The following is a 19,101-nucleotide window of genomic DNA, read 5'->3' as shown; positions in this document are numbered from 1 at the left end:
GCTTGACATTTGATAGAAAAGGTTGCCGTGTTGATAATAGTGTCGGAGTCGGTATATTTGAAGTGTTTGGCGATATATTCTCTTATTTATGTCAATATGGCGTGTTTTATTAATAATAAATGGACCATTTATCTAAATTCAACATTGTGCTCCTCTTAGAAGAAGCTTTATATAATAATCCAGGGTTCTAAGAGGCTCTGGGGTGTCACCAAAGGGTGTTTGTTTTCTGCAAAATGGCAGAAAATCAAGGAAATTCTTCCAACCAAGGTATATTATTTAATAGCATATTGGCTCTATTTAAGTTTATCAATCTTGACGCGACAATTTAATCCTTAGCTTCATAAATGCACACTTAACATGAATGTTTTGCTTTACATTGTAATTGTTTGGCTCTACATATTTTTGTCGAATTTATCCTTATCACTACGTACTTGTATTAAAAAATATGTATTCCAAAATTCGCAGTGAATAGGCAATACGCTACAAAACTTGCTACAAGAAGCTTTTCAATGATGTCTCGTTAATTATGTCATCCACGACAATCGGCTTCCGAAGTGCCCATTCAAACATTTTGACATTTCGTTAACCACTCAATATTATTATTTAAAATTCACTGAAAATTTTTGGTATAGACTTTAACTATGACTAATATACATGACAACTTCATTCAAAATAAATCTCAAATGAGACTGATACAGCATACCAATTTAAGATGGATTCTTTTTTAAATCAACCATAAATCAATATATAAAAAAGTGTATCATCTTATTTCATTCATTCATCATCAGTACTACAAACCAATATGAAATGTCTCCATTCCCCTCTGTCTGCTCTAAGCTCCCCACTTTCTTTTTCTTTCTGGTGTGTTGAAGAGGGGCCTCTGGGGTGATTGGGTTCTTGAGACATGACACCTGCCCAACCATTGACGGAAGTGTGAATAAAAAATGACACCATGCTGATACATCTAATCAGCAGTCTTCTGCGAGTCCTCTCATAGTTATAGTGCCGCAGATGACCGCATGATTATTTATCCCCTTTCTGTCGGCGCAGATGCTTTTCGATCCAATAATTGTTAATTTAATGTTTGATATTTTCATACATTTCGATTCATCATTATTACACACCAAGGTTAGATTCGGTTGGATTAAGCACGATTGCCGATGGTAATTCTATGCCGGCTCGCACATCACAACTCGCCTCGTGTGCCTTACCGCCATAAATCAAATTTTCCGAGAACAGGCGGCCAGTGTTGCATGACACAACCTCGCACATCTATCTAGCGACAGTCGAGCGTAGCCTTCGAAACGTATTGATATTTCAATGCGGCGATCGGCGAGCCGGTATAGGAATGACCAATTCGCATGTGTTTCTTTGTGACTTCGACCCTCCGACTCGGAGCCCGAGAAGGATGCAACATGTCGAATGCAACAGCCAGATGTTTTTTCAGACGAAACAGTTGCATTCGGTCGACCTGCGAAGCTCCATTTGGCAACACGTGTTATGTTGTTTCGTTAAATAACGATGACGTCACATCGACATATTCGACACGTTTTTAGGCGAGACGAGTTCCAATGTGCGAGCTGACTATGCACGTGTACAGGCGCTATTAATTTCACAGTCCTGCGGGCACGGGCAGCGCCGTAGATTCGCCGATTGGGTTTTGTAAGAGCAGGCAACTGTTGATGATTTTTCAAAGAATATCATCTTCAGTGATGAAGCACATTTTCACCTCAATGGGTATGTTAATAAACAAAACTGCCATGTTTGGGGTGAGGAAAACCCATAAGTGAATCAAGAGAAGCCGTTACATGCTGCAAATATTACCGTTTGGTGCGGTTTTTTGGGCTGGAGGCGTCATCGGACCGTACTTCGAAAACGATAAAAGAGCGACCATTACGGTCAAGGGCGTCCGCTATATGTAAATGATAATTGACTTTTTATGACTGGAATTGGAAGATTTCAATTTGGAAAACGTGTGGTTCCAACAGGATGGAGCCATATGCCATACAGCTCGTGGAACACTGGCTTTATTGCATGTAAAAAACAAATTTCTACCAGAACTTCGTTAACCTGTTAATACTGAAATATTACTTCAAAATCGGAAATGCGGAATTATTAGATTGATTAGAGGGTTGCCTAATTGCTTGAAAACTTGCCAATAGAGGGTAGATAAATCTACATGGCTTGTTCACACACATGCTGCTGCTTATAACTTGGATTGATAAATGTTGCATTAAAAAATGATTTCTTGAATTTTTTTTTTTACAAAGCAAGTTAAAACCAAATAATTATTTAGTGTACCTATTATGCTGTTTTTTGTTTAAACATAGGTAAGTAAATAGATTATATCGTCACCGTTCAGGCAAAAGTCACCAACCCTGAAAATGGCAGTTTTGAGTTGAGTATGTCACCCGAAGCGTAAAATTATGTTCTTTAAGATGCAAAACTCACCTCGGTACATAAGTTAGTAAAATTTTGCTTAAATCCGAATTATTTGTTTTTCACTAAATGACTTTCGATAAAATCTTAACAAGCAGAAGTCATTATAGGTGAATAGACATTATTGACTCTACAAAAAAAAATCCTTCGTTATAAATATACAAGCAAAAGTCACTATACTATGGATGGTACTTCCCGAATTACACAACTCACCGATCAGACAGACTCAACAATAAAGGCGGCGGTACCGCCATCTTCATAAAAACTCATATAGATCACTGTGCGGTGCCCGTGCCCCCTTCACAGTCAATCTTAGAATCATGTTCCGTAGTAGTCTCAACACGCACCTCTGGTCCCGTTAAATTCACCGCAGTATATGTACCTCCGTACTCATCTGAAAACCGCAACCTAATATCTTACACAGATTTCAACAGCCTCCTGGACGCTAAAACCCCCTCAACATTTATCGCGGGCGACTTTAATGCCAAACACCCTGAATGGCACAGCCGCGTACCGAACACCAGAGGGAGACTACTACACAAATTCATCTGCGATAAAAATGCCAGCATAGCTGCACCCTCAGAACCAACTTACTACCCCACCAATAATAGCCACAAACCGTCACTCTTAGATTTTGCTATTCTTATACAAACAGAGTTCATACACGAAACAAAGGTAGTAAGCGAACTTAACTCAGATCACAAGCCGGTATTAATCCATCTAGGTGACCCATCAGATGCGGTCTTAGCTCTTAATAGATATACCTCTTCCCAAATCTCATGGGAGGACTTTCAAAAAGCTTTAGAGGAAAAGCTCACCCAACCAACCCTTCTTAACACTGAAGAATGCATAGATTCAGCAGTCGCGACGTTCACGGGCGAAATCCTTGAAGCCGTAAACTCAGCCACCACAGTTAACCAATCAAATTCAACACACCGCCCAGACATCCCACATCACATTAAAGATAAAATTAGAGAGAAAAACATAGCCAGAAAGGAGTGGCAGGATCTCAAGCTCCGCACCTCCAAAACCAAATACAATAGGTTACACGACGAAGTCAGAAACGAACTCGCTGAATTTCATAGCAATAAATGGCACGATAAAATCAGTAGATTAATCAAGGGCAGTCCTTCATACTGGTCCCTAACAAAAACTTTAAGACAAGATAAACCAAAAATAACCCACCTTCAAGGGCCGAATGGCCCCGTGTATTCATCCTTAGACAAAGCCGAAGCATTCGCCTTGAGCATAGCTAAACAATTCTCTCCGAACACATACGATAGGTCCAACAAGGAACTAGCAGAACACGTACGGCTTGTCACTAGGAAAGCCAGGGCTATTTACAAAGAGAGGTCAGACCCTCCAGAAAATCCTCTAAAGCTGACCACGATTGATGAAATCGAACACTTTATCAAGCGGCTTAACAACCGCAAAGCCCCTGGTAATGACGGACTATCAAACCAAGCCGTCAAGAACCTCCCAGACAGAGGATTCGAAATCCTAACGCAGATAATCAACGCATGCTTAGAACTCCAATACTTTCCAGCAGCCTGGAAAGCAGCGGACATTGTACTGATCCCAAAACCCGGCAAAGATCTAACCAAACCAGAAAATTACAGACCTATCAGCCTACTGCCTGTACTCAGTAAAATCTTTGAAAGAGTCATAAAATCCAGACTTCAAATCATGATCGATGAATTAAGCCTCATCCCGGACATCCAACACGGATTCAGAGCAAGGCATTCAACCAACCATCAATTACTTAGGGTTATAGAATACATAACCAAATCCTACAACAAAAAAGTCTTCACAACAGGACTCTTTTTAGACATCGCAAAAGCCTTTGACAAGGTCTGGATCAAAGGTCTCATTGTTAAATTATCAGAATCAGGACTCAATAAAGCAATGATCAACATGATAAGCTCTTTTCTTCGGAATAGAACTTTCAATGTTAAATTAAACGGTATCAGATCCACAACAAAAACACCCACAGCCGGAGTCCCACAAGGATCCGTGCTAGGTCCCACCCTGTACAACCTGTACACGCGGGACATAACGATTCCCATAGACAGCACCGGTAGCTCTACCATCTTAGCACAATACGCGGATGATACAGCTATCATAGCAAGATCGCACAACCTCAATCACGCCACCAAATTAGTCCAGACCTCGGCAAACCAAATTTCCAATTGGTGCGACAAATGGCGTATTCAAATCAACCCTTCAAAAAGCTCAGCCGTCATATTTTCCAAACGCGTAAACAGAAGACACTCACATAACGTTAAAAAAATTGTAATGAATTCACACCCCATCCCTTGGGACAAATCAGTTAAATATTTAGGCCTCACCATCGACAAAAGACTCACTTTTAACCCACACATTAATATCAAAAAACGCCAAGCCAAGGTAATAAACTCACGACTTCAACCCATGATGGGTAACAAAAGTAGACTGTCTACGCGAGCAAAACTTCTGCTATACACTGCAATCACTAGACCCATAATGACATACGCATGCCCCATCTGGGCATATTCAAACCCAAAACACCTGAAAACTCTACAGATAATACAAAACAAAACACTGCGTAGAATCACAAACGCACCCTGGTTCGTGCGCGGTTCTACGCTGCACAGAGATCTCAACTTAGAATCCATCCACGACCACGTCATGAAATTGTCAGAAAATTTTTACAAATCCTTGACAGGCCACCCTAACCCGACTATCCTAAACCTATCAACCTACGAAAAAAGCGACACAGATAACGTCTATAGGAGACCGAGGGCGATCCTTGACGACAAGCCACCATAGTTCCCCTCACATCCCTACCACAGACTCCCTCAGCCCGAGCGACTTAAACCACTGTTTAAAAACCAACCTTTAAAAAGACAATTACTGATGTTCGACCCCTCCCCGAGGATAAAAAAAAGATGAAGGGCAACCTGCCGCCCGTCGCTATTGCGCGGACGGAAGGAACTTTCCTCCCCTGACTTTTTAGGGGGATATCATGTATAAAAGATAAAATACTGCTCGGGTGATACAATCGGACATCGGAGGAAGATAATGTTTTTGTTATCATCATGTACATCTGTTCTTCCACTTGTTAACTAATACTACTAACAGCCAAAGCTTTCATATCAACGACCAAGAGATGAAGGAGATAGGGGGCCCAGCCCCGGAGCTCCATCCAAATGTAAAAAGCTATACACCAATAATAAAAAAAATAATACTATGGATGGTGAGTTTTACTGATGCTTCTTTTGGCTAACATTGTTCAGATTATTAACAAGCAAAAGTCACCAAACCATAATTTTAGCTACCTTGCCTCCTTTAAAACCTTCCAGATGTTTTAATTAGCATCAAAAAGTAAAAGTACCTTAAAGAAATTATTAAGAAGACATGAGAAAATAATTTAATGTCAATAAAACTTTAAAAACATTAAAATCTGATTTTTCCTGCATTTTCAAACTTTCAAATTGCGATATCTCAAAACTATGTTTTTAGGGTTGGTGACTTTTGCCTGAACGGTGACGATATCAATCTTTTTTGGTAGCGATGTAAGAGTCTAATTCTGATGAATTATGTTTGAGCAGGGCAAAGCCGTCCGATGGTGCAGCAGCTGGATTTCCAGGCCAACCTGCAGGAGAGTGACCCTGCGGCAGAGAGGAGGCGACAGCTGAAACTGAGCTTCCAGAGCGGGCAGGGCCCGGTGGGATTCCCGCAACCGGGTGCCGGTGGGGGAGCCTTCGCCCCCTTCTCCGCAAGGTCTGCGGAAAATGCTGGCTCTGGCACGCGTCAGAGGATCTCTCACCCCAGGACTAGAACCATTCCGGACAACGTTCCTGATACAAATGCTCGGTAAATCGAAATTCTCATTTTTTATTTCGAAATTTACTAGATAAAATAATAATTGTTCAGTAAGTGTTGTTGTTGAGTAAGTGGCTAACATCCATTTCTCATAAAAATAAAAATCTGTTAATACAATCTCCACACCATGGAGACCCATATTATGATGTTATTAGGATCAAACATAGCAATGAGTTTTACCTCTAAGACAACGATTTATTTCCAATTTTGATAAATGCTGATTTTGTATGTCTCTTTGAAAGCTCTGAAAACTTTAGAATCATTCTTTTGTTGAAATTTGATACATTTAGGAATTAACTTCATAAATACAAAGACAGTATTGCTTAGGTTTGGCTTATAACAAAAAAAAAATACAAATTACTCATTGATTAAAATAAAACACAATATCTATGTGCGTCCTATTCGATTACTTGACAGAAGTCTTTTAACATTCATTCATACGGTCCACATTACATTGATTGAACTGCTCTGCAATTTTCTTACAGACCGTCGAGTCAACATTATAGACTCTTAAATACAGCAGAGCATATTTCTTTCAAAAATGTTCAGGGCTCATTGATTTCGCAGAGGGTCCGATTCCGTCCAGGTTTACGAGACGTATATGAGCACGGACTTTTAAAAGTGCTTTTAGATCAGCGAGATGACTGAAGTAGAATTTATTCGCTGACATGGTCCTCTTGTTAATTGCCCAATGGAGCAGTGAATGTTATCAATGAAATCAAATGAGCATTTATAAGTAATCCAATCAAACAATTCATCAGAAATCATTAATATTTTAAAGAGAGAATTTTTCTAGAATATTATTATATTTAAGTACTTAATGTTAATGTCTTCAATAAATGATCTTTATCTTTACATTTGTTTTTATAAATAGCCGTAAGAATGCTATTTTCTTCTTAGTTAAGAATATCCTATTGAAGCTGACAAAATCATTCCTAATCGTTATAAATTTTTGTGGAATACGTTTAGTGTTTTGTTTTAATTAAATTAATGTTTTTCCACGTTGAGAGTTGAGAGTTAACACCATTCAGGTGACGAATTTTTCATATTCGAAATTAATGACTGACATATTATTATAGAACCATTTAAATATTGTTTTTTAAAACTCGATAATCATAGACTATTATCATGTATAGATTGCAAAATATTTATATTGTAAGTAATAATATACTATAATATTGTGCGCAATTGAATTTTGGATTTCTCCATTCGTTGTCACTGATTATATATATAGAACAGGGTTGGCGAACCTATGGCAAGCTTTAGCTAGCAAATGAATGATTTACAAATTCAATTTTTTTTATGCATCGTATTTCAAGGCTCTTCATTTATATTTAATTTTCTGTATACCTATATATTTTTAAGCTGGCAACACTGCCATTGGAGGTTATCAATAATTATTAGATCCAGCTGATGTTTGCCGTAGCAAGTGTCAGTGAAGACGAGTGGATGCATTTTACTTAATTTAATAAATTGCTCACGATCCAGTAGCGAAACGTGGAGGTAGGCTGTTAAGATCCGCCATAAATAGTACTTACTAAAATTTATTTGTCATACATATTTGTTTTTATTGTACTAAGACTACAATTTTACAGATGGTATTGGTTGGTTTTTAAAAATCACTCAAACCCTACCTAACCAAACCATTAAAGTTTTGGTATATTTTGGGCGATACGACGAAATTGTACACACTTTTTCATTCATACTTATTTATTTTCGTTGGATTAAGAATACATATTAAACATATTGTTGGTTCATTTTTTTAAATTCATTAAGCCCTGCCTAAACCAAACCAGATAATAGATAAAAAATATTATTCTATCTATAAAATATCAAAATGATGTATGATGTAATTGCATAATTTTAGATATTTTATAGGTAGATTAGTATTTTTAGAATAATATCCATTATGGCTTGGTTTTCGCAGCCTACCTCTACCCTTCGCCACTTATCTCTTTGAAAATTTTGAAAACAAGGAAAAAATTATTCAAGTAATAAAAGATATGCGTTCGATTAGAAACACGTTGAAAGATAGTATCTCAAGAACACAAGTGTAATTTTTAAACCTTTTCAATAGCATTCTTAAAAACTGCAGACAGACAAAAAACAATATTTGGGAAATTTTGGCTCGCGTGTGTAAAAAGATTCGTCAACCCTGATATAGAAGGTCAAATTCGATTGGGTTTTTCCAACTTCATGGATGCATGCAATTTATTTTAATTTAATATAAAATATTCCAATTGGACATTGTAAATTGTCTCGAGGCCAGACATTTAGTCCATACTTGATAACTGCGTATTATTTATTTCGATCATAATAATATAGATATTCCAAATAGACACTATAAAATTTCTTTTCTTAGGGTCAGAAGCTTAGAGCGGGATGCAGAACAATACTTAGGACCGTAAGTCCCTAAGATAAGTGCATACTGTTGGAACAGTATATATTTCTTGAGCACACAATTACATTGTATTTTAAAAATAGTTTAAGGCCATACTATTAGATTGAAATACAATATGATATGATATAGTATGTAATGGTTAAGTGGTATTATAAATGTTTCGTATTGATAATCCACATGTACACTTGTTATGATCATCCGGGTCCCACAATAGATATGTCGTTGTCTAATGAAATTATTGTATCCCAACGGGCGAGTAATACCAGGGCACCCGGCTCCGAACATGTGAACGCAGACTGGAATTCCGTGTCTGGCATATGTTATTTCAACGTATACTACATTTAGGCGAAGGAAATGATGGGAAAATTTCTCAAATGAATCTTTGTATCTCGTTTGTGGTCTAAATAATATTTCATAACATCTGTATAATAAAATTAACCATACTCTACTAGTAATTCTCTATTAATTTACTATTCTTGTTTTACCTACCAATTATTTTCTTTAACTTTTCAGTTACAGTTCAAGCCACCGTAGTAGACTGAGGTACAGACAATACAATGATTTTTTTTTTAAATGAAAATCATATACCTACCATTACTAATATAAATTATTATTATACATATCTACCTGATTTTTTTCACATGATAACAAAACCACAATCTACTAATAAATGAACGGTCTTTTATGCGTTTCTAGATCAAGTGGCAATTTTGCCAAACAGATAACTTATGCTAAAATTCATTTGTCTACCCAAATGATGTTTTTTTTTTTTTATATATATTGATGGGTTAGTGCATATAATTGCTGAATGTCCAGATTGAAAATTAAAGGTGAAATAGATGTATATTTATATATATAGGCGAAATAGAGATGTATATTTTAAAAAACCGAAAATCAATATTTATGGTAAACAACGGTTTTGTGTGTTAGGTGAGTAGTTTTAAATCAAAACAATATACCCACCCACTTTCATAAGGTTACATGTAAATTGTAGGTAAAACATTTCACCCTGGCACAGTTCGCCATGAGCTTTCTTATCGGAAAGAGATGACCGTATACTATACCATCTCCAATTTAATTCATTCGGAATTCATGAATTCAAGAATGAAAGCCTAACCTAACCTAACAAATAATCCAGTATATCGGCTATTTTCAAGCAGTTTGCAAGTTATGTAGACAATGTTTGACTTATCAGTTTATGAAATTAGACATCGTATGAGATATCGACTGTGTTTAGGAAAAAGGACGTAACCCTCGATTTTTCGAAAAGTGCTTTTATTAGATTTTAACAATGTGTACAACTAAATACACGTTCTATAAAAAGGAAGTAAGCCGCAAATGCCGAATTATTATCTAAATTCAGGTTTTAATTGAGATTACATAATTTTTAATTTATGGAAAAACTTATTTATCCGCAATTTTAATGATTTTTCTGTAATACCTTCTTTAATTATTATTAGATCGAAAATATATTACACCAAATCATCAATCATCATGCACCCAATGTCTGTGGCTATTTTTTAAAAAATATTAAACTAAAAACTCTCAAAAAATGTTTTTTGCCTCTCCTGTAAAATTTGTTCAGTGAGGGTTACGTCCTTTTTCCTAAACACTCAATATTACGAATAACTCAATTTCGGTAAATGAAAATGGACATCCAATATCTGTGCATTAACCCATCGACATGACCTTTTTAACAGTCCACAAAATGCAGTGCGATTACTGTTTTTTTTTTTACAAGAATTATATTAGGTACAAACCAAAATCTGTTTTACTAAAATAAAATACCTTCAATTTTAATTGTTTGAAATTGTATCATATGTGCAAAACTTTTATCTACATTCTTATTATGTACATATTATTGCTTGGGCTTCGAACGACTTAGTGGCACCATCTTGGTGATGATAACTAGACAATTGCCATCACAGACAGGTGCCGGTAAAATTTAATGAAATTCACATGCATTACGACTTGAAACAAGTAACCACCTGTACTAGAAACGTTAAAGAGAAAATATTGAGTTGTAGTTTTTTGTGCTTTATGTAACATTTGTTAATATATGCGATTGTCCAGATGGCAGTGCAAAGTTAAAGTTGTCCAAGTCCCTACTTCTCATTGTCATACACTAAAATGGCATGCCTCATCATTTTATATTTGTTTGAATTTTTGGGTTACCATTTCAGATAATAATAATCAGCTTCTTAAATATTTTTTTATCGTGTTATAAGGAGTTGATAACCTAAAATAAATCATAATATCAATGTATAAAATAATAAAGTGTTACCATTTCAAAATAACAATAACCGGTAGATTTAAGAGGGCCAGGTATTATTGACATATATAATCATTGAATATTTTTACGGTTGAATGCGCCAAAATATTTTGGCTTTCATGGGTGTTTTACTTGTATTCTCTGATATGTACTTGGGATATCACTGTGTCTGCTCTTTTCTCCTTTGTCACACAATTGTCTCTTGAGAATGGACATTATAATGAGCCCGAAACATCAAGAGAAGAGGAAAAGTGTAGCACACACAGTGGTAACTTAAGTGGCACATCAAAAGAACATTAAAATATTTACAATATAACCTCGATTTATCGGACTAATGCTGGCGAAGAGATGTCTGTTTTATAATAAAGTAAATTTTCCAAATGTTTATGTTAAACAATTTACAAATTAATTGGATTACCTGTTTTTAATAATTACAATATGTATTTAAAACTAAACTAATAAACGATGTTAACAACAAAACAAGGTTTAAATTTTATAAAGACATTTAATTACACATCAAAACATTGGATAGTATCAGTTAAAACTGCTTCAAAAAATCATGCCACACGTCACCAAGCTGTATGATCACGTCATGCTAATCATGCGCCGGGCATTGAAATTTTGTCTGTTAAATCCAAAGTTCGCACAATTGAGGTTTTACTGTAATTCTATATTATCATTATTTCTATTGGAAAGTAGCGGAGAGAAGAGACATAATTAATTATTCATGTATTGAATATAGCACCCGCTTCATTTATAGTTGATAATGATATTACATGTTTTGGAGAGGGTAAGAAAAAACACCTTAAACATTGTCTTAAAGCTACACATATTGATTATTTATGAAATACAAGATGTAGTAATAGTAAATTGTGATTTGCAGAGAGCGTATGAGGATGTGCCAGTCGATGCACTCAACGGGCAAGCTGCAGCTGTCAGGTGACGAGACATACGACTTCACGGCCGAGGACCTGCAGGACTTAGGGGAGATCGGCCGCGGTGCCTTCGGGGCCGTTAACAAAATGGTCCATCGCAAGTGAGCAATTATTGCAATTCACACTGCCTATGCGTTCTTATATATATTATTCACCAACATTGTCATCATCTGTCAGCGTTTCAAACAAACAATATTTACGCAAGATGGGCTGATTTAAGTTCGCTTTGATTATCCATGATATCTAAGCATGAAACATCTGTTTGTGTTGATTTGAAAAAATTCTAATCAAACCAGTCTATTTCTTCATTCTGTACTGTTATTTAAATTTTGAATTATCTACTGTTATTGCTGCACTACATGACTGTAATGTTGGTAATGGTTTTGCAGAACGGACACAGTGATGGCGGTGAAAAGAATCCGTTCAACAGTAGATGAAAAGGAGCAGAAACAATTGTTGATGGACCTCGAAGTTGTGATGAAGAGTAACGACTGTCCCTGCATCGTACAATTCTATGGAGCACTCTTCAAAGAAGTGAGAACTTTACATGCATTATAATACATATCACTAATTTTGTACTAAAGATGCCTGCAGACTTGGTTCCCAATGTGTTCAAAAGTATGTTCTCATGAACTACTTGACACAATTACTAATTCTACCATATGAACAATTCCGCAAAAACAATGATTTAATTGATGCATCACAGTATGTACATGTGTAAACCAATATTATCAATAAAAAATATGAATGATTCAGAAATCTTTATACAAAAAAAATAAGAAAGGCTGATGAATTACCCCTACCCTAACAAGTTTATCACCCAATACAACAGTGTACAGTAAAAACAAAACAATGATTCGGTTGGTCGATGGTGTGCGTGCGGATGTTTACCCCTACTATGTAGTGCTAATAATTACCTGGCAGCCGATGTACTCGTAGCGCTGGCAACGATATACGTATTCGTACGTATACAATCCACGAACCGAATCATTGTTTTGTTTTTACTGTACTGGTGTGAAATTATAACATTATGGTCATTTCTATATGTATTATAATTTTAATTATTTTTTCATTGTTTTAGGGTGACTGCTGGATATGTATGGAGCTGATGGATACGTCGCTCGATAAATTTTATAAATTCATTTATGAAAATTTGAACAAGCGAATACCTGAACCTATTATAGCAAAGATTACCGTAGCAACCGTTAAGGCATTAAACTACCTCAAAGAAAAACTTAAAATAATACACAGGTAATTGACCTATACTTTCTTTAAACTTTTTTTTAATATAATATTGTAGAGCCAATGGAAAAAATAAAAAAAGCCATAAATTGATGTCATTTCTTTTATTAATTACTACACGAACATTTCCAATACGAAACATGTTTGACTTGTACCAGAATCAAAATATTCGTAGTATACTGCAAATATAGCTATGTTAATAATACAAACATAATCTGTGAAAAGACACCACGTCAATGAGCCAAATGTATCAAACTATAATAATTATTTAGAATCTTTAAACCGTTGGTGCACAACCCACGATGTGACAGAATTACATCACCAAGTGCTGAATATGAAAAGTTATATGTGAAGAAATTATGGGGTAGCAGAGGAATATAACCTGAATCGTCACTGACAAAATACTATACAGTGCTGTTTTTTTTATTTTAGTTAGTCAGATTACTTTTTGCACGTAATGCAAAGTGGACAGTCATTGGAGTATCTGATATGTATCTAACTATGAAATTTAAAGTAATTAAATGTATGTCTCGTCTTGTATAATATATCATTATTTTTCAACACTTACACACTGCAGCCCGTGAACAATCAGAAAATAGATACAGTAAAACCTCGTTAATACAAATTCCATGGGACCAAAAATCGAAAAAAAAATTCGAAATACGAAATGTATGGGGGAAAAATATAAAAATTTAAAAAAAAAAAAATTTGATTTTCATTAATTCTGTTTACGATCATAGATGTGCCTATGAAATTTCCGATTCCGTGTGTGTTAATGGGTCATAAAATGTTAGGATTTTTTACATTACCTTCTTAAAATAAGTAATTTATGACGTTTTAAGAAAAATCTGTCACAATTTTCAATGACTGGCTCATGAAATAGTGTACTTTATTACGATTTATTGAATATTTTTGTATGCCAGGACTCATTTCGAAAAGGTATGGTTTTATATTCAAATAATGTTCAAGGGACCTTTTTTTTTTGTGAAAATTTCGAATTACTAAATTAACGAGGTTTTACTGTAAATTGGTCCTTCTGTCAAATAGGTTGTGCACTTTACTTTTAATAAACAACCACATATAATGGAATTATCAAAATGACAGCTATACAGTGCACCAACTTACAAAATATTATTTTTTCCTGTAACTATACTGAAAACCAGAAATGCTGTCAAATGCTGTAATACTAAAAAATTGTAGTCAAAACTCTTCATAAAATACTAATTTAATGGATGTTTTGTTCCCTTTTAGAGATGTAAAACCTTCCAATATCTTACTGGACAGAGGCGGCAATATAAAACTCTGTGACTTTGGGATATCCGGAAAGCTTGTTGACTCAATTGCGAGAACACGAGACGCTGGCTGTCGACCCTATATGGCAGTACGTATAACTTATTTACATATGCATGTATTGGAGGCGCCCACGATGGAAAAGTGGCGAAGTATCTGCCTATGTAGTCGTGGTTCGCGGGTTCGAATCCCGCATCTGGAAAATCCACATATTTTATCAATGTGTGTATGGAATATAGCTTGGACCAAGCGGGTTGAACGAGTGGCTAATATCCATTTCTCATAAAAATATCTCGAAACCTCTTCATAAGTCGACTAAGCTCCACACTGAATTGTAGAGCCGATGAAAAAAAAAATGATCAGATGTACATGTCACTAAATATCAAGTGATGAATATTATTAAAAAAATTAATGTTAGTTTGAACATGATTAAAAGGAGATTGGCTCGATATATAAAAATTAAATACTATGTGAATGAATGCTTTCATGTCATATTTGCTAAAGCCTCATCTGAAGGGGTATTTAAGGGGTCAGGGTGAAAAACTAAACGACGATGATGTGATTCTTTCCAGCCGGAGCGCATAGACCCGATGCGGGCCAAAGGTTACGACGTGCGGTCGGACGTGTGGTCGCTGGGCATCACGCTGATGGAGGTGGCGACGGGCCGCTTCCCGTATCCGCGCTGGGGTTCCGTCTTCGAGCAGCTCTCGCAGGTGGTGCAGGGAGAACCGCCGCGCCTCTTGCCCTACGACAATGGCAACTGTTTCTCTGACGACTTTGTTAACTTTGTCAATACATGGTGAGTAAATACCTAATTATATCTGGAAAATGGATATTACTCATAATCATATCATTCCTGTACTTCCATTTTAAATTAAATACATCTGTCACAGAACAGATTAATAAATAGAAATGTAAAAGCCATAGCCATGGACCAAAGTTCTGAAGCAGGGTAGTTTATGGCCTGACTGCCATAAAACCCAAGTAAAAAAAACCGCATCGACTGTTCCCAGAGATTGAAAGCACGTTAGATTAACGTGTTAAACTAAGTACATATTATCAACTATTGAAAATACCATATTCTTTAACACGTGTTTAAGTTTATCCCATATTTTTCCACACTCGAAATATTTAGCCTGTTATACAACACCCAGTAGAGTAAGGCGATTCCCATTAATTTTGTGTTCCTTGTGAGGATAAAGGGTGTGTTGTTGTCACAATATGTCAGTTTGATAGAGACGTTTTAATAAAGCTTTAATCATAAAAATAGTATTACATATGTACTTATTGTGATTTATCATTATTTATTTCAATCTTATCCATTTTGTGGGTCCCCTTCATCAATATTTTGTATGTTGATAATTAATTACCTAAACCTATGTTTCTCAACCTGTTTTGCCTTTTGATTCTAGTATTTTTCTGTGCCCCCCCCCCCCCCCCCATACCTACCTGTAATGTTAGCTTGGGTGGAAAAATAATAATAATTGAAACATTTCGTATAATAAAGTTATAATTTTTTTATGTAAAATATAGATGTCGCTTTTATTTAGTGTGATCCTTGTGACTGGCAAGTTTTTTAATATCTGGTTGTGTCAGCGACAAAGAAGATCACCTGCAATCACAACATCGAGACGAAAAACGAAAATTAGACAGTTTCTAATTTTCTAAATTTATAAGATACATAGAAGGACAATATATGTACCATTATCTGTGAAAATTGTATTCTGTGCGGCCTGCAAACAGTTCTGCAAACAAAATGGATACAGAGGCCTTACTAATAAATATGTGCATTTGCAACTGTGAAAACCCCGTGATTGCGATACATGTTTATTTCCAATTAGATGTTTATTTAAAATTAATTCCCATGAAGTGCCCTCAGATGATGTACATTTTCCATTGCAGCCTAATCAAAGAGGAAAACCTGAGGCCGAAATACAACAAGCTGCTGGAGCACGCCTTTATCCGGCAGGGCGAGAGGGCTAGCCCGGACGTGGCGGCGTACGTAGCGGACATCCTGGACGCCATGGACCGCTAGCAGTTGCTCATCGGCCGGTGCGCCTCGCTCTTGCTCAGCGATTCACCCTAACGCACTGCACTCCACTTTCCCTCGCGGTGAAGAATCGTAGCTCGCCCCGTGCCGTTCGCGGACAAGTTATTTAATTTGCGGTCCCATTATTTATTACCTCACCTGATAATCGAAGGTCTCATCGCGGCGTTTTTGTCACCTGGTTTGGCCCGGCAGCCGGATTCCTGTATACTAATATGAATTCCCTCCCGCCCAAGGGTAGTGTGATAGTGTTGGGTATCATTATTTTTGGAATACACAGTAACAGAGCATTTGTAGATATCTAAGTCCACGTGCATGCCGACAAAAATGTGTTGGTCCATCAGTTGCAGACTATGTGTTCATTGCAAGGACGGTTCCGCACGAGCATCCGGCAAGAAAGCATTACGCGGCAAATGTGCAGTAAAGCTGATATTTTATATTCCCTTCGGCCAACTGCGCCTCATTACTGATACATACTGTCCGTATAATGAGCACCTGACTGGCGACTGCCGCACTAACAAATTGTCGTCATGTGCGACAGGTCTTGTTAGGAATCAATCTATTTCAGCATTTGTATCAAGGAACCTTGAGAAAAACATTATTTTAATACAGTTTACTTTTACCAATACTATCGTTGATAGTCCCTCTTTACCCAATCATCGCTCAATTTATTCTTGAGATATCGTGAATTCTTTTATAAGCAGTATTTACTTAACAGTATTTTTTTATCTGCCATCAACTGTTTACGCTTGGTTCAAAGTGATTGGTCACTCCTTCACTTACCATTTATATTATATAATATTTCAGTACCGTGTTATTCTAGTATCCGTACCTTCTTGCCAGCTTACATATAAATAAAATGTACACTGGAAAGACAGTAAGGATACTTGATTGCAATGTTACCAATATACCTTATATCGACACATTCTCTTCTAAATCTCTGTACATCTTGAACGTATTCAGAGTATTTTGTGTTCAATATTGAATGCTCAACAAAATTAGAACGTCGTTAGAGCAATGTCGATACAGTATTTTTACCTAGTCGCCGTACAGCTTGGGCTTAAATTTTTTGTCATATTTTTACTGTGGCACTGAAAGCTGTACATTTGTAATGTAACAACACTGGACATTTTAATTAATGCAAAGGGTAAGACACAGAGGGTACTTTACTCAGTTCACTTTTTTTATTAGTATGTACGTATAATAACTTAGAGCAGTATTTTTTCTATCAGTGTGCTGCTAAATTTTCTTAAGTTATACGTTTCGAGCGTTGTCAGTGATTGCTTCTTTCACGTAACTACACCGTGTCCTGGTCGAACGGTGTATTTCACACTTTTGTTTATATGGAGCGTCATCTAATTATTATTACGTCGACGCTTGGCATGCCGTACGAATTTGGCAGAGAGTTAAGTGTGTTGGTTTGGTAAAGAAGTAAAAAAACAATGCTTGCACGAGTCTCTTAATGTTTCATAAAACAATACGTACATTTCTTGAAATAGTGCCGTGAAGAGGCTAGTTTATATTCTAACAATTCACCAATGATAAAAAGAGTTGCCATGTTCTTTTGTGTCACTGTTATGTTCCTTGTTCTTTGCACTGATTAAATATTCCTAAGTCGATACTATATCCTCAGGCATTTATTTAATTATCAGTTCCTAATGTTTCCACGTTGCATAGAGCTCTAAACCCCCTCCTCTTCCGGCTCGTTTTGCTTTAGAAAACTGTGAAAATTAGATTAGCTAGTAATTCATAATATACACAATATCGTTTTTATTGCAATATTCAATGACAATTTAGTTGTTCATAATATAATACGTCCCATTTCTACTAAAGAATATTACGTTAACGATTAGGTGCCGTAGGGCGTAGACTTTCCGATTATAAACAATCGGATCTATTAATAGGCAAACTCAAGTGTATACTACCTTGAAATATAACATAGAATATAATATATTGTGTTCTTATTAAACTTTCTTCATAATTATTAGGTCCGCTTCTCAGTTTTATACTTTTTTATAATATATATTAGGTATATTAAATTTTAAATCTCCGAAAATATTGAAACCTTTTTTACACATTTATTTGCAGTGCGCTAATAATAAAAATGAAGCCTTTTAATCGATTTAGTCCATCTTTACAATACAGTAAAATGTTCATTTCTTAAAATATGTCCATCGTCCATCAAGTGTAATTAAAATTTTCCAATCGTAGGTTTTATTACTTATTATGGTAAGTTCATTCACGTTTGTCGAATTCAACTTTGTGTAATCCTGATTAATCAAGTACATCGCTACCAGAAATCTCAAACGAAGGCTTACTATGCAAATATTGTATACCTACATTCACTGCGATCCCATTATTTATGTACAGCTCTTATAATAAATATGTAAGCATTAAATTTGAGACTTTTGTTCCACAGTAGTGCAGCTGATAAAGTATGTTTCTGAATCCGTGTCTGGCAAAAATTACATGTGTTTGTGTAAGAGAAAAACCTCAATGGGTTGGGCGGTTAACTACCAACCACTCCTCGTAAAACGCTGACACTTTATCTACCCTGGAAAATTACGCAAAATATGTACCTACACCAAATAGTAGTTTGATATAAATTAGC

General features: G+C 36.0%; 1 protein-coding gene across 2 annotated transcripts; it reads left to right on the top strand.

Annotated features, from left to right (window-relative positions):
- Mkk4 (dual specificity mitogen-activated protein kinase kinase 4) lies at positions 1–18,250 on the top strand. 2 transcript variants are annotated; one of them, XM_085949801.1, is made up of 9 exons: positions 1–267; positions 6,030–6,294; positions 9,218–9,247; positions 11,860–12,012; positions 12,301–12,445; positions 12,993–13,162; positions 14,405–14,534; positions 15,016–15,242; positions 16,346–17,915. In XM_085949801.1, the coding sequence occupies exons 1-9, from the start codon at positions 234–236 to the stop codon at positions 16,476–16,478; spliced, it is 1,287 nt and encodes a 428-aa protein (XP_085805927.1). In that variant the 5' UTR covers positions 1–233; the 3' UTR covers positions 16,479–17,915. The 2 variants fall into 2 exon arrangements, with proteins under 2 accessions (XP_085805927.1, XP_085805928.1); XM_085949802.1 differs by lacking the exon at positions 9,218–9,247 and having other exon boundaries at positions 16,346–18,250.
- Positions 18,251–19,101: the final 851 nt, after the last annotated feature.

This window comes from Rhyacophila brunnea, unplaced genomic scaffold, assembly GCF_057557595.1.
Source record: "Rhyacophila brunnea isolate RB1 unplaced genomic scaffold, BYU_Rbru_1.0 scaffold_22, whole genome shotgun sequence".
NCBI lineage: Eukaryota > Metazoa > Arthropoda > Insecta > Trichoptera > Rhyacophilidae > Rhyacophila > Rhyacophila brunnea.
The sequence above is the reverse complement of the archived record's forward strand: the minus strand, read 5'-3'. Positions and strand labels throughout refer to the sequence as shown.